The 25,966-nt window shown below is 40.9% G+C and overlaps 1 protein-coding gene across 1 annotated transcript in view; it reads right to left on the bottom strand.

Moving 5' to 3' along the window:
* adgrb1a (adhesion G protein-coupled receptor B1a) overlaps positions 1–25,966 on the bottom strand; it is a 289,509-nt gene that overhangs the window by 87,910 nt on the left and 175,633 nt on the right. The window contains exons 13-15 of the mRNA XM_072259584.1: positions 25,795–25,897; positions 12,533–12,683; positions 5,448–5,517 (exon numbers count right to left, since the gene is read on the bottom strand). Of these exons, the coding sequence (XP_072115685.1) occupies positions 5,448–5,517; positions 12,533–12,683; positions 25,795–25,897 (324 nt within the window). The remainder of the gene's footprint in view (positions 1–5,447; positions 5,518–12,532; positions 12,684–25,794; positions 25,898–25,966) is intronic.

Raw genomic sequence — 25,966 nt, 5'->3', positions numbered from 1 at the left:
AGATCCTGCAGACATTTCCAAACTAATTGATATGTACATATAAACAAGAGAAAATCTGCAGACACTGCAAATCCACAGCAACACACACACAAAGCTGGAGGAACTCATCAGGTCAGGCAGCATCCATGGAAATGAATAGACAGTTGATGTTTCGGGACATGTATTCATAATAATGTGATATCTAACGATTGAGTCACTGGCCTTAATATACATATAATATTATGTTACAGATAATATGATTTGTTTGTGATTTGGTGGCTCCGGGTAAGTTTCAGCAAAACTGAAGTGTGGCTTCCACGCCAATATTATCCAAGAGAAAAGGCAGAAGTGCAGTATCCAGAGAACAACATAATGTGGACAATGGGGGGGTGGGGGTGGTGGTAAAGAATAAAATGCAAAACTGCGACCAAGTGTATCTCCTCAAATGGTTGGAAATAGACCATGAATGTGATGGGTGCTTATGAAGGCGTTGAATATCTGTAGATCAGTGTAAATATTATACTGTACATTAGACCAAACGATAAAGGAGCAGAGCTAGGCCATTTGGCCTGTAGAACTGTTCCACAATTTCATTATGGTGGATCCATTTCACTCTAAGCCCCAAACTCCTGTTTGTCCCATAACCCTTCATGGCTTGACTAATCAAGAATCTATCAAACCTTGCCTTAAATATACCCAAATATACTACAGCAGCTTTGGCAACAAATTCTGCACATTCACCATTCTCTGGGTAAAAAAATTTCTCCTCACTTCCATTTTAAATGGGCGTGCCTCCATTCTCCAGCTGTGCCCTCTGGTCTTAGACTCTGCCATCACAGGAAACATCCTCTCTATTCAGGCCTTTCACGATTCAATACATTTCAATGAGGTCACCCCTCATTTTTGTGAATTCCAGTAAGTACAGGCACAGAGCTATCAATCGCTCCTCATATGATAAGCCTTTCAATTCCAGAATCATTTCCATGCACCACCTTTGAACCTTCTCCAAAGTCAGAACATCGTTTCTTAGGGAAGGGATCCAAAACTGATCACAATACTCCAAGTGAGGACTCACCAGTGCCCTATAAAGCTTCAACATTACATCCTTGTTTTTAATATTACACCATAAGATATAGGAGCAGAATTAAGCGATTTGGCCCATCCAATCTGTTCCGCCATTCAATCATGGCTGATCCTTTTTTTCTCCTTCTCAACCCCATTTCCTGGCCCTCTCCCCGTAACCTTTGATGCCATGTCCAATCAAGAACCTATCAATTTCTACCTTAAATACACCCAATGACCTGGCCTCCACAGCTGCACGTGGCAACAAATTTCATAAATTCATCACCCTCTGGCTAAAGAAAATTCTTTATATTTCTGTTTTGAGAGGATACCCCCCTATCCTGAGGCTGTGCCCTCTTGTCTTAGATGCTCCCATCATGGGACCCTTTCCACATCTACTTTCAACATTTGAAAGGTTTCAATGAAGTCCCCCCTCATCCTTCTAAATTCCAGCAAGGACAGACCCAGGGCCATCAAATATTCCTCATATGATAACCCTTTCATTCCTGGAATCATCCTTGTGAATCTCCTCAGGACCCTCTCCAATGCCAGCACATCTCTTCTAAGATGAGGAGCCCAAAAACTGTATACAATACGAAAGGTGAGGCTTCACCAGTGCTTTATAAAGCCTCAGCATCACATCCCTGCTCTTGTACTCTAGTCCTCTCCAAATTAATGCAAGCATTGCATTTGCCCTTCTCACCACCGATTCAACTTGCAAAGTAACCTTTAGGGAATTCTGCACAAGGACTCCCAAGTTCCTTTGCAACTCCGATTTTTGAATTTTTTCACTGTTTAAAAAATAATTCATGCTTTTTTCTCCTCTACCAAAGTGCATGACCATACACTTCCCAACACCGTATTCCATCTGCTACTTATTTGCCCATTCTCCTAATTTGTCTAAATACCTCAACAATCTCTCCATCCTCCTCTTTCAGAACCCTGGAGTGTGGACCACCTGGTCCAAGTGATCTATCTATCTTCAGACCTTTCAGTTTCTGAAGCACCTTCTCCCTAGTAATTGCAACTTCACTCACTTCTTCCCTCTGACATGCCTGAATGTCCAGCATACTACTAGTTTCTCCCACAATGAAGACTGATACAGAATACTCATTCAGTTAGTCGGTAATTTCCTTGTCCGCATTATACTATATATATATATATATATAGTATAGATTTTTTTTGTTTTTTTTCCCTCACTGTATATATATTTGAGCCTCGGTATGGAAAATTCAGAGCACTTAATGAAGCACCTGTACCTGCTATTGAATTGTAACCAGTTTTTATTTTCAAGAAACATAGAGCTTATGTATTTCCTCTACATCACTGGGGCTTCATCCTTCAGATGTGATCTCCATTCTAAATTGAAGATGACAGCAAAAGAGAGGTGTGGACTGCAGCACTGAAGAAAATAAAATGGCCAGGAAATGTAGGGTTGGCTAGCTCCAACCCCAATCAATGTTACGAGAATGTGATCAGACACCATGAACAATTGTTTCTTTTATATTATCATCAACTAAGCCCCTGTACCGTTCTCTGTAATCCCAGATATAAATCATAACATCTGCAACCAAACTTTCTCCTAGATTGTGATCTTTTCCTCAAGTTCCACTGCCACCTCGTACACCCACCATCCCATACAAACTATTCCCTCAATATACCAACAACCTGTCTGTCAATTAAACAAACTTTCCAATCGAGAGGATAAAATAAAACTTTTCAAGCAATAAGCTCCATTTCCTCCTAGAAATGCCACTTAAAGAAACATCCGGACCATTTTGGAATAGAAAGCAATTCCAGGAGCTCATCATTTACAGAAATGTCGCCGGTCTGACTACAGACCGGTGACATTGACCTCCCACATCATGAAGACCCTGGAGAGACTTGTTCTGGAGCTGCTCCGGCCTACGGTCAGGCCACACTTAGATCCCCTCCAGTTAGCCTACCAGCCCCGACTAGGAGTTGAGGATACCATCGTCTACCTGCTGAACCGTGTCTACGCCCACCTGGACAAGCCAGTGAGCACTGTGAGGGTCATGTTTTTTGACTTCTCCAGTGCTTTCAACACCATCTGCCCTGCTCTGCTGGGGGAGAAGCTGACAGCGATGCAGGTGGATGCTTTCCTGGTGTCATGGATTCTTGATTACCTGACCGGCAGACCACAGTACGTGTGCTTGCAACACTGTGTGTCCAACAGAGTGATCAGCAGCACTGGGGCTCCACAGGGGGCTGTCTTGTCTCCCTTTCTCTTCACCATTTACACCTCGGACTTCAACTACTGCACAGAGTCTTGTCATCTTCAGAAGTTTTCTGAGGACTCTGCCATAGTTGGATGCATCAGCAAGGGAGATGAGGCTGAGTACAGGGCTACGGTAGGAAACTTTGTCACATGGTGTGAGCAGAATTATCTGCAGCTTAATGTGAAAAAGACTAAGGAGCTGGTGGTAGACCTGAGGAGAGCTAAGGTACCGGTGACCCCTGTTTCCATCCAGGGGGTCAGTGTGGACATGGTGGAGGATTACAAATACCTGGGGATACGAAATGACAATAAACTCGACTGGTCAAAGAACACTGAGGCTGTCTATAAGAAGGATCAGAGCCGTCTCTATTTCCTGAGGAGGCTGAGGTCCTTTAACATCTGCTGGACGATGCTGAGGATGTTCTACGAGTCTGTGGTGGCCAGTGCTATCATGTTTGCTGTTGTGTGCTGGGGCAGCAGGCTGAGAGTGGCAGACACCAACAGAATCAACAACTCATTCGTAAGGCCGGTGATGTTGTGGGGATGGAACTGGACTCTCTCATGGTGGTGTCTGAAAAGAGGATGCTGTCTAAGTTGGATGCCATCTTGGACAATGTCTCCCATCCACTACATAATGTACTGGTTGGGCACAGGAGTACATTCAGCCAGAGATTCGTTCCACCGAGATGCAACACAGAGCGTCATAGGAAGTCATTCCTGCCTGTGTCCATCAAACTTTGCAACTCCTGCCTTAGAGGGTCAGACATCCTGAGCCAATAGGCTGGTCCTGGACTTATTTCCTGGCATAATTTACATATTACTATTTAACTATTTATGGTTTTATTACTATTTATTATTTATGGTGCAACTGTAATGAAAACCAATTTCCCCCGGGATCAATAAAGTATGACTATAACTAAATAAGGAGAAGTTAGCATTTTAACTTTGACCCATGTGTTAAAAGTGTGCACTAAAATATAAACTTATTTATAGTAAATCTCCTTACTGCAAGTACATCCTCCATTCAGAACACATGCCAGATATCAGTAAGCTATTTTGAAATAAAAATGCTATTTCTTAAATTATACAATATAATAAATAGGTAATAATTTTTAAAAAGCACGCTGACAAAATGTGGAAACTGATCAAATATCATTCTCATCATTTAAGTTATTAACAACACAATTATGTGAAAGCGTAGCATATTTCCTCATCAGTCAACCAGCTCCTGTGAATAATGTCAGAGACCAGTAAAGTACTGTGCATGCTTTTTTCCCCAAACAGATTATTCTGACAGTTAGTACCTTAAATACTCTGTTAATATTCAGAATTATATTTGAATAAAGCATTTATAAAGGAAAGGCCACATGTAGAAACAACAAATTTAACACAGCATGAAAAGTCACTTTAAAAAGCTACAGAAAGTAAATGAAATGCAGCCAGATAATTAGCTGATCACCCAGCGGCAATGGCTGACTAACTGCAAGATGTAGGAGGAGGCAGAATCAACTATTTACACAAGGTAAGACTTACAGAGAACTAGAATGACAACAACAAGTAACTACGTGGACACAGAATCATGGAAATATACAGAACGGAGAAACAGCCACCTGGCCTGACCATCAAGCATCCTTTTACATTCATCTCACACTCATCCCGTTTTATTTTCCCTACATTCCCACCAACCCCTCCAAAGCCTACCACTCATCAGCACAGCAGGAACAATTAACCAACCAACCCGCATCACGGATTGCCCACAAGAAAACGAATCTCAGGTTTATATATGGTGGCATATATGTACTTTGATAATAAATTTACTTTAAACTTTGAACATCTTTGCAATGCAGGAAGAAATCAGAGATATTTAAACAGGCATTTAAATACTGAAAGCATAAAAGGATACAGACCTAACGCAAGCAAGCGGGATCAATGTAGAAGGACAATAAGGTTGACATAGGCCTGTTTCTGTGCCATACAACTCTATGGCACCTGGAGGAAATCGGTATAGTCACAGGGAGAAATGCAAACTCCACACAGCATAGAACCTGCATGACTGGAGCTGTGAGGAAGTGGCTTCAATTGTATGCCACTGTGTCCTTCTTAAACATTGCTGAAAGAAGTTCACGCACTTATGAATGAACTAGTAAGAGTCCCATGGTCTACTTACTAATTTACTGTTCCATATCCCTTTGATTTGGTGAATCCAACAGATGTTGCCACAACAAGAGCTGGAAGTCCTAGAAGAAAATCAAGGCAATTTAGAAACTGAGAGCAGCATAAGGTGCTTTTCAAAAAATATGACTTGTGTGTCCAGAATAATTCAGCCTATTTCTTGTGATTTTACTCGGATATAGTGAAGAGTTTTGAAGTTGAATGTTTCACAACTAATTGAAAGAATGAAACTAAAACTGGAAGGAGGTTATTTGGTTCAATAACATAAATACTATTTACAGAAGAAAGCCATCCAGGCTTAAATGCTCTGTCACAATCTACTAAATTTCAGGAGTATTTCATCAAATACATTAAGACTTCAAATTGAAGATCACAAAGAATATAAATATGCTGGAAATCTGGAAAAAATAGAAAATACTGTAAAAACTCAGCAGCTCAGACAGCAAACTTGAATCATCTTTCCATAAATGTTGCCTGACTTCAGAGTATTACCCACATTTTGTAACATGCCATTTCCAAGCATGACTGAATGAGCCTGATGACAATATTATACTGCTTGCTTCAGTGAACAAGATATTTCGGGCTTCCCACGACCACAGCATAAGTTACAACAAGCTCAGGCACCTGCTTCATCAACTCATTCCATTTTGTTTGGGGTATTAGAATCAACAGCAATGGTTTCAGATTGTTTGCTAAATTACCAGATCACTGACTACGGCTCAGTATCTCATCCATCAATCCACCTAATACACAACATCCTGGCTTTTATGCCCACTCTCAAACTATGACAAGAAGTTAATGTCTCTCTTAATCACTACCAGTTCATGCTGGAAGTCTGTCCCTGCTGCACTTTAAGAAGGATGCCAAAGCCAGGTAGAGAGGAGATTTAAGACAATTGATAGTGTTGAGGTAATGCAGTTATGGATAACAGGATAAAAGTGTTGTTCATCTCCTTCGCTCATGATAAATTATAAGGAAATACTTGGAAAATCATTTTGGGTTGAAACCAAACAAAGAAATATAAAACATGTTTTCCAATTTTTATTTCATTGTTCACAGGATGTGGATGGTACTGGTGAAGCTGGCAGTTCCTTCACAGTTTCCACTGAATTGATGAGGCAATTAAGAGCAATCAAACACATGCATAGATCTGGGGTCACACATTAACCAGACGAGGTGGGAAAGAGAGGTTTCCTTCTGTGAAGGACATTAGTTGACTTTCACGAGTTTAGTAGTTTCCTACTTTCAATTACTGAGATTGGCTTTAAATTAATTCCGTAGCTATGACTTGAATTTGGTTCATACCTACCATGGTGGAATTTGATCTATTGTCCCTAAATGGTACAGGACTATTTGCCGAACTAAGCCATTAGTTTCAACCACTGCCCTGGATGAAATTATTCAATAGCTGCTGGGTTGAAAACCAGAGAATATAGATTTAAGTAAACTGGCAAAAGAAACAGAGAAAACTACAAAAAAATGTTTTAAGTGATCTAGATTTAGAGCGTATTAGCTAAAAACTGTGGATAATACAGATTCAGAAGTGAATATGGAAAGGGATTGGAATAAATACTGAGAGAAAATAATCACAGGGATATGGGGAAGCTGAATGAAAGACTGGGTAACTGGTAATGGCGACCAAAGGGAGGGGGGCACAGAGACAATACAAGTTGAATGGCTAATTGCTGCTATGGAATATTCTAAGCTTTCATTATTTTTAAGTCTTATGCAATTTTTAGTGTTTGGCTTTTTCTAAAACCAAGTACATTTCACTGTATCCATTGATCTCTAGGTTGAAATTTCTTTTATATAAATGTGGGGTATAAAGTGTTACTCTTGCCAGGCGCTCCCAGTGAGAAATAAGCTTCAATTAAAAATGCTTAATTCTGAGATAATTTATGATGCAAACCAATTCAGTTCATAAGGAGGTTGGTTTGTAACAAAATTTTTTGTTGATCTGTGAACATTATTGGAGGAAAGAGTGATACTAATATCATTGAGGTCCTTGTTTCCAGGGGGAGGTGGTGGGACATTGGTAAGGAAAATTCAACAAAGAGAAAGGTAGAACAACACTCACAACACGCTGGAGGAACTCAGCAGGTCGGGCAGCATCAGTGGAAAAGATCGGTCGACGTTTCGGGCCGGAACCCTTCGTCGAGACTGTAGGGGAAGGGGCAGAGGCCCTATAAAGAAGGTGGGGGGAGGCCCTTCTTTATAGGGCCCCTGCCCCTTCCCCTACAGTCCCGACGAAGGGTTCCGGCCCGAAACGTCGACCGATCTTTTCCACTGATGCTGCCCGACCTGCTGAGTTCCTCCAGCGTGTTGTGAGTGTTGCTTTGACCCCAGCATCTGCAGATTATTTTGCGTTTAAGGTAGAACAATATTGTAAGAAAACATTTCTTGAGGGATTAATGGGTCAAAGAATGGATGCCGTGGACATCACAGGCACAACCCTCCCATCATTGATGACACCTTCAAGAAGTAGTGTCTCAAGAAGGTATCATTCATCATTAAGGCCTCACCATCTTAATACTACCTTTAGGGGGGAAATAGAGGTCCTTGAAGACCTACACTCAATGACTCAAAAATGGCTTATTGCCCTCCCTCATCAGGTTTCTGAACAGTCCAACACCACCTCACCATTCCTTGTACTTTGCACTATTTATTTTGTAACTTATGACTTTTTTTGTAATTTTGTCTTTGCACTGCATTGTTGCTGCAAAACAACAAATTTCACATGTAAGACAGTAATAATAAACATGATTCTGATTCATCTAGACCAGGGGTTCCCAAACTTTTTTATGCCAGGGACCAATACCATTAAACAAGAAGCCTGTGGATCCCCAGTTGGGAACCAATGAACTAGACTAAAATTGGAACACACTCAATGAGATCAACAGTCTGTTACTGCACCATGCTTCCTATGCATGTGTCCTTTATCTTGAGGATAACATACAATAGTGATTTCTAATCCAATGCACAATCTTTTATTGCATTTCGATTTGTAAGTAGACAACACGAATGCAGCAGGCCGTGTTGGCGTCTCCTGCAACCCAGGTTCAATCCTGACCTCTAGCGCTGTCCGTGTGGAGTTTGAAAGTTCTCCCCGTGACTGCCAGCATTTCCTCCAGATGTTTCAGTTTCCTCCCGGTTGTGCCAGGTTAATTGGCCAATGTACACTATCCGAAGTGTGGCCAGAGGATCAGGATGGATTTGATAGGTATGTGAGGGGGAGCAGGATTCATGGGAAAGCTTGGAGATGTGGCAGAAACTTGATAAGCCAAATGGCCTCCCACATACTAAAAAAATTAGGCAGATCGATTAATATGTCACACTTTCCAGATCTCTGTTGGGTTACAGTTTTATGGTATAAAACATCTTTCTGGAGAGTTGAATAAGCATATAAAGTTAAAGGAGTGCAATTATGAGGCCATGAAAGCAGAGCTGTCTAAAGTAAAAAGGCACATTCATTTTAGGGGGCCAGTCAGGATGCAGAGGTAGGTATTTAAGGGGATTATTAAGAATGTATGGAATCAGTACATCCAACAAGAAAGTAAAATTCAACGTTGAGGAAATCATCTGTTGTTATCTAAGAGTTAAAAATTGGCTCACACTTCAAGAAAACAGCATATAATTGTGCAAAGACAAGCAGATGGTCATAAGATTAGTTGGAATATACATAGGAGCAATGAATAACTAATAGTTTAATAAGGAAGGATAAATTAGAATTAGCTAGAAATATTTTAAAAAGTTTATAAGGGTTTATTTGCACATTTAAAAATGCAAATGGTCTTTCGTTGATTCTATTATGGTTAATATTTTGTTATGGATTTACTGTGTATGCCCCTAAGAAAATGAATCTCAGGGTTGAATATGGTGACATACATGTACTTTGATGATAAAGTTACTTTGAACATGTTGAGAAAATTGAAATGGGGGATATACAGCAGAAGTGAGTCGCAAACATCCAGCCTATGGAATACAATGAGAAACATGCATCTGCAATCTTCGTCAGGAAATAAATTAAATAGAAGCTCATTATCTAATAGGTGAGAGCCTGAAGAGCTATGATGCAGGGGAATCTGGATGGCTAATAGCATAATAATCAAATGGCTATTCTGAAGGTAAAGAAAACTAATGAGGGAAATTGAATTCAAAAGAGAGGTTCAGCCTGAAAATATCTGATGCTGCCATGTTGTGAGTAATGTGTACGAAACTGGTCTCATTACTTAAGGCAAGAAGTTAATATGCAGTAAGCAATTAAGAAAAGGCTTTGAAAGGATGGATGTTAAAAGAAGGTTCCCTCATGGAAAAAATCTGCCAGCGAGCAAATAAACTTTGTTCATTTAAGAAAAGCGTCTGGTGATTTTTTTTCTGAAAAACATGAGTCCTTGGAGTTCATTTCGACACGAGGTCATGGGAAAAGCGTCTTTATAGATATGACAGAAGCAGACCGTTTCCAGATGAACATGGGAGTGAAAGGGTAGCAATGTATCTTATTGAATAGTGAAACAGGATCAAGGCACTGAGTAGCCATCCCCTCCAAATGCAGGTGATCATGTTTGCAAGACTTCTATAGTTAAGGATTGCTAAACTTTAAACACTGAAACCAGGAACTCACATTTATGTAAGTTATTTAATAAAATCTGGGTGAAATTAGTAATATTTGTGCTGGTTGAAACATATTCAGTTATTCTTCAGCATAAAACTGGCAAAAACAATGCTTCTTAAGTACCTAAAAATTTTTGATTGCCAGTCGTGAAACAAAGTTGCATCTATCAAATCTTATTACTCACTTTTAAATTGAAGCAAATCTGAACATCCTGAATAATAAGTTTAACACAATACAACTCACTACTAAACTAAAACCATTTTATGTCCTCTCTTCTTCACTGCTTCAATGTTGCTGTGGCAGTTTACTACTGTTTTTTCTCAAGGAAAATACAGACATTTATTACGTTCCATATTTAGAAAGCAGGTTACAATGCAAAAAACCCCAAGATCCCAAGAGAACCTGAAAGCTCAACTCAGCACGAAGGCAATTTGGATTGCTAAATCTGTGCTATTACACTGGGGACAAAAGGCTGGATTACAGAGTTCAAAATTTCTTTGGACTTCAGGTACATTGTGGGAGCCAGATTTGAAAAGTGAGAGGGGCCAGTTGGGACATTCTTCATTCTTCAGATCATAAGAAGCTGTCAAATTGTGCATTACGGGAAACATGAACAGGGCCAGACGGGACATTCAGTGCACTAGAGGTCATGGGGTAATTAGACACTTGGCAAGGGCCAAAAGAAAGAAGTTAGGTTTAAGTGTTGGGCCTATCATGGGAGTGTGTGCACCTGAACTGAAGGAGCACCAATATCCTTGCTGGAAGGTTTGTTAGTGCTGTTCCAGGGCTTAAAATTAGAGTTGCAGAGGGATGGGAACCAGAGAGCCAGGATCGACAGAGGAGTGATTTGGGAAAAGATGTTGTTAAGCCTACAAACAAAGATAGGAACTGAAAGACTGAGCATGTGGTAATAATGTTCTGAATTGTGCCTATTTCAATGCAAGGAGTATTGCAGGCAACGTAGATAAACTTAGTGCATGGATTAGCATGTGGAATTATGAGACTGTAGCCATTAGTGAGACTTGATTGAGGACGGACAGGAATTGTTTTAGAGCAAGAGGGATGGCATTACTTGTCACGGAAAATGTCACGGCAGTGCTCAGACAGGGCACACTGGAGAGCTCATTTAATAAGGCTATGCAGTATAGGAGGAACTAAGGAATTAGAAAGAGATGACTATATTAATGGAATTATATTATGAGCGAACCCCATAGTCAGCAAGATTTAGAGAGACAGCAGATAGTTGCAAGGAACATAAAGTTCTTCCGGTCCTTACCTACCACCCCATCAGCCTCGGCATCCAACACATCATTCTCTGCAACTTCCACCATCCTCAAAGGGATCCCACCACTAAACACCTTTACCTCCCCATCCTCCCTCCGCTGTCTGCCGAGATTGCTCCCTCCACGATTCTCTTGGCTGTCTGGTCCTCCCCATTAATCTCCCTCCTGGCACATATTGACTGGGATTCCCATACTGTAAAAGGGCTGGATGGAATAAAATTTGTCAAATGTGTTCAGGAAAGCTTCCTTAATCTATATATAGAGGTCCCAACTAGAGAGACTGTGATACTGGATCTCCTATTAGGGAAAGAGATAGGGCAGGTGACAGAAGTTTATGTAGGGGAACACTTTGGATCTCGTGATCATCATGTGAAAGTATGGCTACTCTAACAAATGATTTTGGTTATTTTCTGATTCACAAACAAAACTGACTTATAAAGCTCTACAAAAACAAACCTGTTCATTACCTAAGGATGACCCGTACTCACAACAGATGTTTTAAAAAAATACATGAATCAAAAAATTGTTTTAAAGGCATGAAATAACATTCCAACAAGATGCTCTACAACGTACAAAATCAGCATACAATGATATTTTCATTCTGACAATATAGCTTGTGAAATATATATTGAGGAAACGGGGGATGCTCTTGCAGCAGAAAAAGGTTCTCGAAAGTCAGTGGGATAAGAACTTCAGAAAAAAATATCAGAGCTACAGAAGAAATGGAGAATTGGGCTTTCCGAAATGTCCTTATTAAAGCCAATAAAGAATTAATGAGTCAAATGACATTCTGAGCTGTAATTATTCTAGATTTATCTCAAAATAATACTTGCAAATATAACTTGTCAACATCTGGGAGGTGCTCATAGCCAAAACTATACTGAACTTCCATGTACACACAAGCACGTTTCCATAACTCAAATGACTCCAGAAGCCAAAGCTGTCTGAATTACTTTAATACTGCTCAGGAATATAGTTTCTTCTCAAAAGGTTAACTAAAATAAAACTGTAAAAGGCTCCTGAAACAGAATCAGTGCAGATGAGCACATTGACCTCACTGCCCTACAACAGCAAATCTTCTCGAGGCACCTCAGCCTCAAGGAGAATGAAAGAGGTAGGGCCACCATGTAAAATAGTAATGGAAGTGAAAAGTTGTAATATATAGTGTAAAGATATGCTACTGACCCCATCCAAGACAAAGGAAACGCTTCCGAATTATTCGGTTTCGTAATCTTCCTGTGACGGCCATGTATGACTGCCAGGCCTCAGTCAGAACCCAGCAGAATGATGACAGGAAGAAGAAATGCAGAAATGCTGCCACAAGGGTACAGATTACCTGTCAAGTAAAGCAAAGAAACAGCAACTAGTAAACCACTTAACCAAATCAGTAAAATTATTCTTCTAATCACTGCAACTCCAGCTTTGTATTTTGGACGTCAATTAATTTACAGAGCATTCCTACTTTACTGGATATTTTATAAATTTAAGAGATGAGAACTAATCACCATGCTCTTTCAAAATATCAAAACAGAAAAATGCTGAAAATAGCCCTCAGTTCCAAAACCATCTGCGGAAAAATAAACAATTACATTTCATCTGTTCTGATAAATGGCCATTGACCTGAAGTATTAACTCAGTTCACTTCCACATTTGCCGAACTACTGAATATTTCCAAGCATTCCTCTTTTTATGCAAAATCGTTGGCACATTATTCAGTCCTTAAGAGAAAGCACATATCCCAATTTTAACCTCTACTGGAATCTATTTGGGGGGGAGAACTAACAGCAGTTAAGACTCTCATTAAGCCCTCCATTTAGAGGCCTGCTGTCACTTTGCACTCTCCGTGGAAAATACCACAGAGAAAGTCTTCTCTTGGCCACGTGAATACACATGACTCCTTGCAATGAGATTAACTGACTACTTCCCAACACAGGTATTTGTGCAGCCCCTGTTCTAGTCCTACAATAAGTAGGATTTAATCTTCCTTTGTTCCGACTAAAGTCTTCCAGGAAGATGGATATCACATTGTGTAATTTCAACCAGAAACATTATTGAGGATCATTTTCAACCCGCAGTTCATACTTAAGCCTAATTTTAAGTACCTGCTCTTTGGTGGGTTCTAATCCACTAGCTGCTCACTGCTTATTGCCCATAAAAAACTAAGGCATATGTCCAGCATTGCTAAATTGTCCTGAGTTCTCCCAAGCCACAGCAATCCCAATTCCCAGCAAGGGTATTAAGGTCAATTTTCATTTTGGCATACATCAATAATATGCCAAGACAGAGCATTAAATCACCTGTACAGGTATTCTGAAACCTCATTACTTTCACACCTCTGAGAACCAAACCATAAGAATTTTGAGAGAAATATTATTTTGCTTGCAATCTCATATGAACACTTCATTTTAAATTGATATTAGCTTTCAACACTTCACAAGAATTGATCAGCTGACATGAGAGACTGATATAGCATTGCACAGCTCTGCAGACTCTGGGGTCCTGACAAGAATTGTCACATTGTTTGTTAGCACATCAACTAACGCAGTGAAATAGTGGCTTAAATGAAAGTGAACGAGCCAATGCATAAGGACTACATGCATTCAGATCAAAGTCATTGTGCAGCTGTGTGATGATAAGAATTCTCTTCAATTAAGCACTGTGTACAGAAATCTCTGTTGTTAGCAGGTGCTGAGTCCAAGGGCACTCAAAATGGAAGCATCTATCAAAGTCCAGAAACAGTTAGAAATTGTTTATCTGAAGAGTTAGAGTGCTAAAGTGTAAATTAGTTCACTGGTGTTTTAATGGAGTAGTTTTATGTGTGCTATTGAAAAAGTCTTTGATTATAAATGACTAATGCGAATAAGGAAAATTAAAATGCTACCAGTTCTTATTTTTCCTTAAAATAATTAAATTTAGTTCAGCAAAACATAATCTATTTTAACTAATGCAGCTTGTAAATCACTTTGAAATCGCGACCACAAGAATCAGCCTATCATCACAGGGAACTGATGGGAGCACTGCAAGACTTCTATGGAGAACAGGGAATTTTCCCACCTTGTCAGTTTCCATTATCCATTAAGTTACTGGGGTGGGAAGGGATGTCCTGATCCACACAAGTTGCAACCAAGCGCTACCCACCACTCAATACCCTGCAGGCCTCTGAATGCATGTCATTTTGACTAGAGTGTGGTTAAGCTCTATTTCAGATATTTTTACACATGTAAGGAATATCCTCAAAGTGACTTCTATACATTACATTTGGGATTACCTTGATAAAACGCCAATATCTAATGACTTATTAGAATAATCTTAAGATTTAAGGACAATATTTCTTTGTGATTTCATTGAATCTCTTCTAAATATTTTTTTCTCTGGTCTTTTTAAAGGCAAGCTAAAAAATGGAACAAAAAATATTGTCTATTTGACAAACTACAGGTACTCTGATCCTAAGCCTTGACTATGTTTTTTTGTTTAAAGTCTGATGAATATCATGACCTTTGCTATCCATTTCTTAATGTTGATAATCAAAGAGGAGACACTGTTTCAGCAAAATCTGGCGATCTCCCAAGACAAGAAGCAATTGAACACAGTAGGAGTGAGATGGTCATTGGATACTAAAGCAGACTAACAAATTGCCTACTATTTACTGTCTTTGGGGTGGGGGCGGGGGAATCAGTATGTGCATCATCTTTCATTCAGATTTGTTTTTTTTAAACTCAATCATTTTGTTTAAAATGCCAAGGTTCAAAAGAAGTCGTTTCTCTAGAAAACAGTACAAATATCGGGAAAAATATTTTTTTAATGATATAAAACATAGAAATCAAGCTATTTAAATCTGAAATCTGTCTGATAGCGCAGGAGGAAGGAGGTAATTGGAGGAAGTGAAATACAAAGTGACTTGCAGAATTGCTACTGTACATATTTCTACTTTAAACCAGAGGGTCATTTGTCAGCAGGAATGTTACCAGCATCAAGTTAGAAATAAATATTAGAACGTACTAAAATGTTTACTGCTTAATCCTGGCAATACCTTAATAAATTGGCAATATAATGCTTGAATGAGGCCTTCTGAATGAGACAAAATCGCCCAGTTGGCTTTGAAGCACAGCCAAATTAGATTATCATCACAAAATATAGCCACCTCAAGTGGATTTAGCTATTCATATCATGAAGCATTGGATACTGGCATAATTGGAGTGAAATGGAGAGAAGATTCAGAAATTATAAGATTATATGGTATAATATGAATAAGTTAATTATTCCGTGCACAAGCTGATTATACATTGAGATCTCCCTCCCTCACTCACCTTAAAACTGCTTGTTACTTGTTACATACACCTGTCAGGGTGCATTCTGCAGATACCTTATAAGGTAACCGTAGCCTTCAGCCAGGAGCAGATGTCATCAGGTGGTTCCCAAACTTCACAGAGAGTTTTGACCCTTAACCATGACACTCTCCAGTTGGTGGGCCGGCAGTGGTGGCCAAATTACTGCCCATCTGCTCCTGGCTTCCAGCTTCCCTCCTCTCGCCTACTCCAAATCCAACAAGAGGCTCGTTCTGCCTCTTCCCCCATCCTACGAGCTGCTTGTTTTTTCCTTTCATCCAGGCCCAGAGCTGACAACAATGCTGATTTGGGTGGGAAACCTCTGCAGCCGATCTCCACAGGGAACAACCATGCCTGCAATCACTTGTCTTTGCACTCCTGCACTAAAGGCTGGTACTTCAAGGCCTTTCTCTCATGGGCCTCTTCCCATTCCTTCTCCCACAGCACAGTCAGCTCAACCAGAATTATTTTCCTGTCTTCAGCTGACCACAGTACAATGTCCGGGTGTAGGATTGTGTGCACCACATCCAGGAACTGCAGCCTCCTTTCCCACATTGACCTTCATCTCCCAGGACCTGGCCGTTCGCAGCAGATTGGGCTTTGATTGTTTGGTTACGAAAGGCCTAGCTCCCTCTTTGGTGAAGGTGATGGCCTTCCTCAAATCTGTGCCAGCCATCCTCTTCTTGTATCTCTCCCGCTCTAGAGTGTCAGCAAGAGCCAGAAGCACCTTATCATGGCACCACCTATACCGTCCTTGAGTTAGAGCTGTTCTACACCCGGACAGTATATGAGCCAGTGTCCCCTTTTGACCACAGAGCTTACAGTTCGGGTCCTCTCTCATCCCCTATGTGTACAGATGTAATGGGGAAGGAAGGGTGTCATACATGGATTGCAAGAGGAAGGAAATACAAAGGGCTCCAGTCTCCATAACTGCCCATGAGATCTTGCACTTGGGCAGATCCCATTTTGTCCAGGCACCCTGGGACCCTTGTTCCACTGCCTTTGACATCCGCTTCTCTTCCTCATGGATCCGTACTTCTGCCTGTACCATGTCTCGCCTGTTCCTTATGCTTGCGTTTCCCCATTGCTGGAAGTAAACTGAGCCGAGGCCTTGTCGCCCGACGCAGGGGTTGCCAATGATATCTCGCAGCTTCAGAGAACACACTGCCTCCTCCACAGCTGCGTTGGCTGCCCACTTGCACCCAGATCTGGTTGTAACGCCTGCTTGCTTTACCAAGACGTCATTGAAATCTCTCAAGCTTAATAAGGCTCTGCATTTTGCAACCTTGAATTCCTCCACAACAGATGACAGGGGTAGCTGCAGTTGCTCAGAATGAATATAGAGGCCCACTGAAGAGAAGCTTGGGGGAACTCCCAACCATCTTCGCAGGTGCTTGTTGGTTTTTTTCTCGATGCCCTCTACGGCAGTCATGGGGAACTCATGAAGTGTGAAGAGCCAGAGAAGCCTGGGCAGAAGGCCGTATTGGTACAGCCAGGTCTTGAATTTACCAGGAAGTCCGGGTTTGTCGATCTTCTTCAACCATTCGTCTGTCTGCTTCATAGCATTAGCCCCATCTGTCAGTGACACACTAAACCACTTCCCCAAGCATTTTATCAGGTTATCTTCGATGGAAGGGATGACCTCACCCTGAACTTGGAGGCTAAACTTGCTAATAACTTTGCCCTTTCTGATCACCATACACCTGAACTTCTTGACTTTGAAGGACATCCTCACCCAAGTGGCTTCATTGTCCAGGGTTTCCAATACCCATCTTGCTTGGACATGTGATACAGTTGTTATAGTGATATCGTCCATGAACCCTCGTAGAGATGACTGAACAAAGCCCGACTCCAGCGTCGGGCCGTGGGTTACATTTTCTGCTGCTGATATTAGGAGGTTCATTCCCATAGTAAATAGGGTGGGAGAGATGGTGCACCCTGTTGGAATCCCCTTCTGGAGGTCCTGCCAACTAGTTGCGAAATAGGCTGATGTAAATCTGAGTTTGAATCCTCCTAAGTAGCTAGTGATCATGTCTCGAATAGCCACTGGGATGTAGTAGTGGTCAAGTCCTTCTAGGATGAGGTCATGTGGAATATACCCGTAGGCATTCGCGAGGTCTAACGAGACAACTGTTAGGTTGCCTTTTTTCTGCTTGGCCTCACGGATCAAATGGCTAATCATTGAGGTGCGCTCCAGACACCCCGAAAAGCCTGGAATACTGCCTTTCTGGATGGATGTGTTGATATAGTGGTTCTGCATCATGTAAGAAGTCAGCCTTCTTGCGAGCAAGCACAGAAAAGAAAATCTTACATTCCACATCCAGGAGAGAAATTGTCCTAAACTGGGCAATTGTGGAAGAATCCTCTTTCTTTGGAATAAAGCATCCCTCTGCCAATTTCCAAATTGATGGAATAGTACCTTTGGCCCAGATCCTTCTCATGACCTTCCACAGCCCCTGAAGAAGTTTTGGGCATTTCTTATACACCTTACCAGGTACGCCGCTTGGGCCTGGGGCAGCTGATGCTTTAGCTTTCCGGATGATGTCCTGGATTTCCTATCATGTAGGCTCCTTCACATTCAGCTCAGTTGATGGATTTTCCGGTCTACGCACAGCCCGATTGGTTCCTAGTCCCTGACCCCTCCGTGGGTCGCTGTGTGCCTCCCGCAGGAGCTCCTCTACCTCTGGCTTCGAGCTGGATAGTATACCAGATTTTTGTTGGCCGAGAAGAGTCCTGGTGAAGCTGAATGGATCTCTCACAAACTGCGCTCGCCTCTTCTCTTTCTTCCTTCTTTGCCGTTGTAGATGTTTCGCCTTCCAGAGTTTGCACAGCTTTTCCCGCAGCATACTGGTTAAGTCCCTGATACCTTCTTTTTCAGCCGGTGAGCTCGTTTTAAACCTCTTGTTGAGCATCTTTAATTCGCCTCTCAAGCGACGAACCTCTTAGTTTCCCTCCTATTTGGTTGCTGCGGTAACTCGGGTTGGTTCTCCGCTCCACTGGGCCAAATTGTTCCTTGGCTAGATTGTACGCTATGACTCTCAGTGAGTCGATCTTTCTGTGCACTGGACCTGCTAAGGCAACTTCCAGGATGCCGTCTAGATCATCATCGAACTGCATCCAGGTGACGTTGTCTGATGATCTAGACCATTTGATCCTGTCTTTCCTTGACAAATGGATTGGGGTAGCAGAAGAGGAACTCACTTGATCTGTTGTTTGGTGCTGAGGTGACAAGTGCGGAGAGATCTTCAGCTCTGTGGGATGCTTCCTGGCTCGAATTCTCCTTCGTCTCACCGGACGCTAAGTCTGTGCACTGCACTTGGGTCACCATTGATCCACATCTAGACCAGCTCTGATGTATCTTGAGCCCTCTGTTTTTGCAGACTTTCCCGCAATAACACCTTACCGTGAATTCCTCTCCGGTCAGTGTTGTTTGCTTTAGCTTCCTTGTAGTTGTGTTTCCTGTCCTGGCCGTTGTCGGTATGACCGTCCTGTTGAGTCTCTCATCCTCCCCCCGTCTCGGGAGACTCTGGGGGTATTGCTCTTCATGTTCAATCATAGCTTGAGTGGGGCCCTCTTGCGAGTGCTGCCCACAAGGTTGCTAGCCTTGTGAGCCTGTGCCAGTCTTTCCTGGAGGTCAGCTGTCTCTCCAGCGTCACCAACTTCCTCGGTTGCCATCCAGTCTTTTCTGGAAGCCACTGGTACAAACCAGAGATTACTTGTTATATACACCTGTTAGGGTGCATTCTCCAGATACCATATAAGGTAACCGTAGCCTTCAGCCAGGAGCAGACGTCATCAATCTCAAAAGTCTCAAAAAAACTGCAACACTGACCAATTTGAATAACCTCTTTTGAGAAACACTATACAGTGCCTTGAAAAAGTATTCAGCCCCCAACCCTTTGAGTATTACAACCAGGGATTTGAATCAATTGAACTGAGCATTTGTATTTGTGAATCACATGCTCCTCTTTTTCACAGTAGTGTCCAAAAGCAGGGAAAACTGTAAAGCACAAAAACTTAAAAATTCAAAAACTGAAATGTCAGCAGTTCAAAAGTATTCATGCTCAGCAGTTGGTTGAACAACCTCTCACAGCTACTACTGTTAGCAGTCTTTTTGGATAAGTCTCTATTAGCTTTGCACAATGTGATGGAGCAAGATTTGCCCAATCCTCCCTGCAAAATTGCTCAAGCTGTGTCAGGTCAGTTGAGGAGTGGCGGTGGACAGAAATCTTGAGGTCTTGCCAGATATGTTCCATTAGGCTAAGTTCTGGACTCTGACTGGGCCACTCAAGGACATCAATTTTCTTCATATGAAGCCACTCCATGCTTGCTCCGACAGTGTGCTTTGAGTGTCGTCCTGCGGAAGATGAACTTCCTCCCCAGTTTAAATTTTCTGGCAGAGCTAACAGATTTTTATCCAGAATCTTTCTGTATTCAACAGAACTCATCTTCCCATCAATCCCAACCAAATTTCCAGTTACTGCTGCAGAAAATCATCCCCAGGGCACGATGCTACCTTCACCATACTTTACAGTAGGGGTGGTGTTACCTGGCTGATGCCCAGTATTAGATTTACGTCACACAGACCACTCAGTGTTGAGGCCAAGAAGTCCCACGTTAGCTCATCTAGCCACAAAATCTTCTTCCACATCTTACAGTACCTTTTAAGTGATATTTTGCAAAGTCTTTATGGGAAAGGATATGAATTTTTTTTTAAAAAGACAGAGCTTCTTCCTTGCCACTCTTCCTTTTTATGCGTGGTCTTGGAGCTTGAGGAGCTATGAACTTCATTTCCAGTTGCAGCCACTGATTTCTGCAGCTCACTCAGAGTGACTGTTGGTGTCACAGTAGCTTCTCTTACAAGTGCCATTCTCTTCCAGCTACCAAGTTTAAAGGAGTGGCCTGACCAAGGCAGAGTGGCTATGGTTTCAAGATGGGTTGCTCCAAGCTCTAAGGTATGTTCAATGCCTTTGTAATGGTCTTGTACCCTTCCCCAGATTTGTCCTTCTCTATTATCATTTCCCTAACTTGTCTTGAATGCTCTTCTGTCTTCATCTTGATTTGATCTGTTGAAAATCTGTTATACTGTCGGACCTTACAAAGAGAGTAAGTACTTAACAGTATTCTTATGAATTCATTGAAAATAGATGATCCTCCAATGTTCTACATCAATAAATTGGGTGAGTTGGTAAGGCAGTATACAGTTCTGCACCTGAGGAAAATTAGCATCTTAATTCCACCTCACAATTTTGGTTCTTAATTTTTAGTAAATTGTTGACATTTTTTGGAATCTTTCTTTTGATTTGAAATGATGCACAATGTTTCGCAGATGAGCTAAAAAAAACCTACTTCAATATATTTTAAATTTAGAAAATATACCAAGTAAAATGTGAAAATAGTTGTGTGGGCTGAATACTTTTTCAAGGCACTGTATTGTCCCCTACCTGACTGATGTCTTAATTACTGTGACTGACTTAGCAGAAATATTCGTACAATTGATTTTATCTTCCAAAACTTTGGAAACTGGTGGTTATATGTAATCACTAACACCAACTCTACAAGGTTGCAGCAGTTCTGTAATACTTCCCCATACAGTTGCTGGATTTTTAGATTTTAAAAATTCTCCACAATAGCACAGCAGATAAACATGCTGTTTTAAGTAATTCCCAGTCATGTAGACCAGTGGATAGGCTGCAATTGACATTCTTATCTTGTGTTAGTTGGTTATATTTGTAGGTATCAGCCTTGGTTCAATAAAACTCTTTGAATCAAATTATGTGTTCAAACATAGAACATAGAAACATAGAAGACCTACAGCACAATACAGGCCCTTTGGTCACAATGTTGTGCCGAACATGTACTTACTTTAGAAATTACCTTGGGTTACCCATAGCTCTCTGTCTTTCTAAGCTCCATGTACCTATCCAGGGGTCTCTTAAAAGACCCTATCGTATCCACCTCCACCACCATCACCAGCAGCCCATTCCACACACTCACCACTCTCTGTGTAAAAAACTTACCCCTGACATCTCCTCTGTACTTCCAAGCACCTTAAAACTGTGCCTGCTGGAAATGCTACACATTGGAAATGCAGCACGGCTGGACACGCTGCCTTTCAGATGAAATTGAAACGAACAACTGCCTACCCTCTCACTGAGAATATGCATGTTCAAAGAGAAACTGGGATGTTCTCCTGGTGTTCTAGGCAACAGCAATCATTCAAACAACTGAACAATTTAGTTGGTCTGGTTGAGAGTCGGGGGAGTTGTTATGCCCTGTATTTGCAGTTTACCCAAGAGGTAACAGTGACAAAATGTATTTCAAAATGGCCTTAAAGCAGTTTGAACATCAGGATATGAAAGATGCTTTCATCGGAAATTCATTCTCCCTTTCAATTAAAAGGCCTCTGCAGAAAAGCACAATTTCAAAAATAATGGTTACAAAATGGATTGCAAGTTTTCTGGTGATTTTATCAGCCAACCAAAGTGCCAACATTCATCATCTTTGCTTATATCTGTGGAATGACAAATTGGATGGAAAATGGATGACCATCAGCATCGTCAGCAGCTTTGCGAGTGAAGAAAATTTGAAATGTGGCACGCGAGATTGCAATCCTGAAGGACAAATGGAGCTACAAGCTTGGAGGCCACTTTGCCGAGAAATCAGTTAAAATTTTGAACAATAAACAAGTTAATGTTGTAGAGTTGATGGGTGGAAATAAAATTTCAAGCCTGACATTGAGAGTAAGGAATCACTTTACTTACAGACATGTTTGACCTGCAGGGTCACAAGTGTATAATAACTTGTATTGTGCTGCAGATGGAATAGTATGAGTATGCTGTAAGTGTTGCAGACAACTTTAATTTTAAAACACTTCCCTGGACACGAAGTACACCATAACAGGATTGGATTATGCTTCCAAAATTCATAATGTCACAGGCAGAGTATAATGTTCTGGTTCAATGACTGCCATATTTTATACTATTGGTCTGGATAGATATCTAGGCAAATCAGATAACAAAGTGAGCTCCAGAGATGATAGTATGAACAATCAAAGCCCATCATCCTTAATTTTAATTACCTCTCACGGCCCTGGAAATTCATTTACACACTGAAAATGTTTTGAGGGGTCATTAACTTAATCTCATAATTTTATTTTTTTCCATATATGTTCTAGACCAGCTGAATATTCTCAGAATTTTCTGCTTTTTGTTCTAACTTTGAATAACATCAGGATTTTATTTTTTACAATGTTGAATTCAATTTGCATTGATCCAGTATTTGCAATCAGCAGTTCACTACCTAAACCTACTATTCATCTCATTAACTAGCTTAGATATACCTTCGTGGTGGTAATCAGCAGTAAGATAATGTCTTGGATACTTTTGGGAAGATGTGGGGGTGTGGAGCGGTGGAGGAGGGCGAGGGATGAGAACAAGACTTTTCCAAAAACACCTGAAATAAACCTTTGATTGGTGCTTGGTCAGCTGCCAAAATTCTGAATATTTCTGGCATTCAGAAACACTCAAGTACTATTAAAATAATTAGTAATGTTTTTACAGTTTGCACTATTAAAATTTAAAAAAAATTAATTCAGAAACAACTCTATACTTTTCCCCAATGAAATGATCAGAGTATCTGTCCCTGCCCAATCGGGTGGATTGCTCCACTGAATTCCATCCGTGAAAAGTGGCAAAGTTCTGCACTACAGATCTACCTCAATGCTGGACTATGCTGGGCGAAGATGAACTGTCACAACCATGGGATTTCTATAAAAATGCATACGTTTTCAAATTGTGGACAATCAGCAAACAATTCTAGTACATAAAACTTTTAAAAATAATTCTCTCTTTACATAAAAGTATGCAAAAATAGATGTAGCAACTGTTGACAATTTGAAATAAAAATAGAAAACTTTCTTTAACCTTGAGCTTAACTTGTTTGATTTTTTGATCTTCATTTTTTGGGGGGGGGGGGCAGAATAGTCATCTGCTCTCAATTCTAAACTTCTCTCTCCAAATTTATAAATGCACCTTCTCAGAATCTGGCTGATGGTGAATCTTCACACTGAGAGAGTGATATACTTTTTATAGATCAGGTTTAATTTAAATATCAAAGGAAGTTAAGGATGCCCAGATTAGCTCCTTACGAGCAAGAGGGGTGGGGACTAGAAATGGAGCACACAAACAAAGCCATTGTTCCAGAGCTAGTCCGGAGGTCTGCCATTATTATCAAATGCACTGTCCTCCGAAAATGAAGTCATGAAGTTAGATTATACTGGATAAGACAAAGGTTAAGGACTAAATACACTGAAAATAGAAAATACTATTCAGAAATCAGGCAACATACACTCTGTGGCTACTTTATTAGGTACACCTACACATCTGCTCATTAATGCAAGGGATCACTCAACAACAATCACTGCAAACAATAGCTTGTAACTTCCCTTTCAAGCTGTGCTTCTAAACTGCCTGTACTACCTTGGTTTTTTATTCTCTGGGGGATTCAGTGAACTGGAGCCTCGAAGGTACAGTGCGATTGCAGTGGCACTGAGGGGCCTAGGCCTGAGAGTGAGGAACAAGCCAATGTTTGGCCAATTTAAGCACTGGGCCAGATTGAACAGGTCGGCTACAGGCCAAATTGAGACTGCAAGGCCTGGACTCAAGAGTGAGGAACAAGCCGATGTCTGACTGATTTTAGTTCAGGGGAAAATTGAAAAGGTCGGGGCCAAAGGCAAGTGTCAGGCTGCTGTTCAGCTCTCTGCTCCATGAGGTTTACTCATCTCTGCGCTGAAATTAGGCCGTGGCCTGCAACTAAAGGGCTCTTGGAATGGCTTCAGTGATGAACTGGCTTCAAGGTTATGGACTCACTTTTGTGAACTTTAGTTCTGAGTATTACTTACTTAATTCTAACTGTTTACAAAATTTGTTCTTTTTTTTGCACAATGAGTGTTTGACAGTCTTTTTATGTTCATGGGTTCTATTGGGTTTCTTTGTTTTTCTGACTGCCTGTATGACGATGAATTTCAAGGTTATATAGTATACACAGATGATAAATATACTTTGAACTTTAAAATATCTAATCAGCCAATCATGTGGCAGCAACTCAATGCAGAAAAGCATGCAGACATGGTCAAGAGATGTTTGTTGTTCAGATTAGACATCAGAATGGGGAAGAAATGTGACCTGAGTGACTTTGACCATGGAATAATTTTGAGTATCGCAGAAACTGCTGATCTCTTGGGGTTTTCACGTACAACAATCTCTACGGTTTCCAAAAATGGTGCAAAAACCAGAAAAAAAAATCCAGTGAGCAACCGTTATGTACGCAAAAATGCCTTGTTAATGAGAGAGGTCAGAGGAGAATGGCTAGACTGGTTCAAGCTGACAGGAAGGTGATAGTAATGCAAATGACCACGCATTACAACAGCAGTGTGCCATACAGCATCTCTGAATGCACAACACATCAATTCTTGAAGTGAATGCACTACAGCAGCAGAAGACCACACTGGGTTCCACTCCTGTACCTAACAAAGTGGCCACTGAGTGTATGCAGCGAGCAACCAAGTTACTCCCCATTTCAGATTGATGATCTTTTCATGAAAAATGAGAAGACGGTGTCATATTTTAAGGTGCATAGAATAGGTGGTCATGGAGACAACAGAGCAAATGTCTGCGACAGTGGAAACCAACATTGTTTTTGAGAGCTCCCATGAAATTGGGCGATGTGCAGATTTTTTTGTTGCTGACTGAGCAATATTTGTTGGGCAGCGCAGGGAAATTTTTCTGCTTTTCTTCACTGGTTCTCTTACATTCATCCAAGAAGCAGGCTCTCAGTTTAACGTCTCAACGGTAAAGCAAACCTTCCCAGAGTATAGCCTTCCCACAGGATTGCATTCTCCATAAATTTCTGAAAGGGAGTTGAAGTCATAATCTCCCAAGCTAAGGCTAACACTTCCAAGTATTAATAAATCACAACTATTTATCCACATTCCTATAATTGAACATTTTTATTTTTCATTGAATATCTGAAAATAACAGGATGAGAGTAATTTGGTTAAATGTCTAAAATCATCACATTAACATACATATGTGGTTTTCTGTTAAAAAATACAACACTTACTTTATTTCTTGTCTGAGTTTGTCCTATCAGGATGAGAGCATTTGATGAAACGATTGACAGGCAGAAGTTAATTAAAATTACTGATCGCTCTGATCGAATATACCTGCAATGTACATTAAAAACATAAGTTACAATCTAAGGCATTACAAATGAAAGGTAACTGGACATGCAA

This window comes from Mobula birostris, chromosome 1, assembly GCF_030028105.1.
Source record: "Mobula birostris isolate sMobBir1 chromosome 1, sMobBir1.hap1, whole genome shotgun sequence".
Classification (NCBI taxonomy): domain Eukaryota; kingdom Metazoa; phylum Chordata; class Chondrichthyes; order Myliobatiformes; family Myliobatidae; genus Mobula; species Mobula birostris.
Note: the sequence above shows the minus strand (reverse complement) of the source record. Positions and strands in the feature narration are given on the sequence as shown.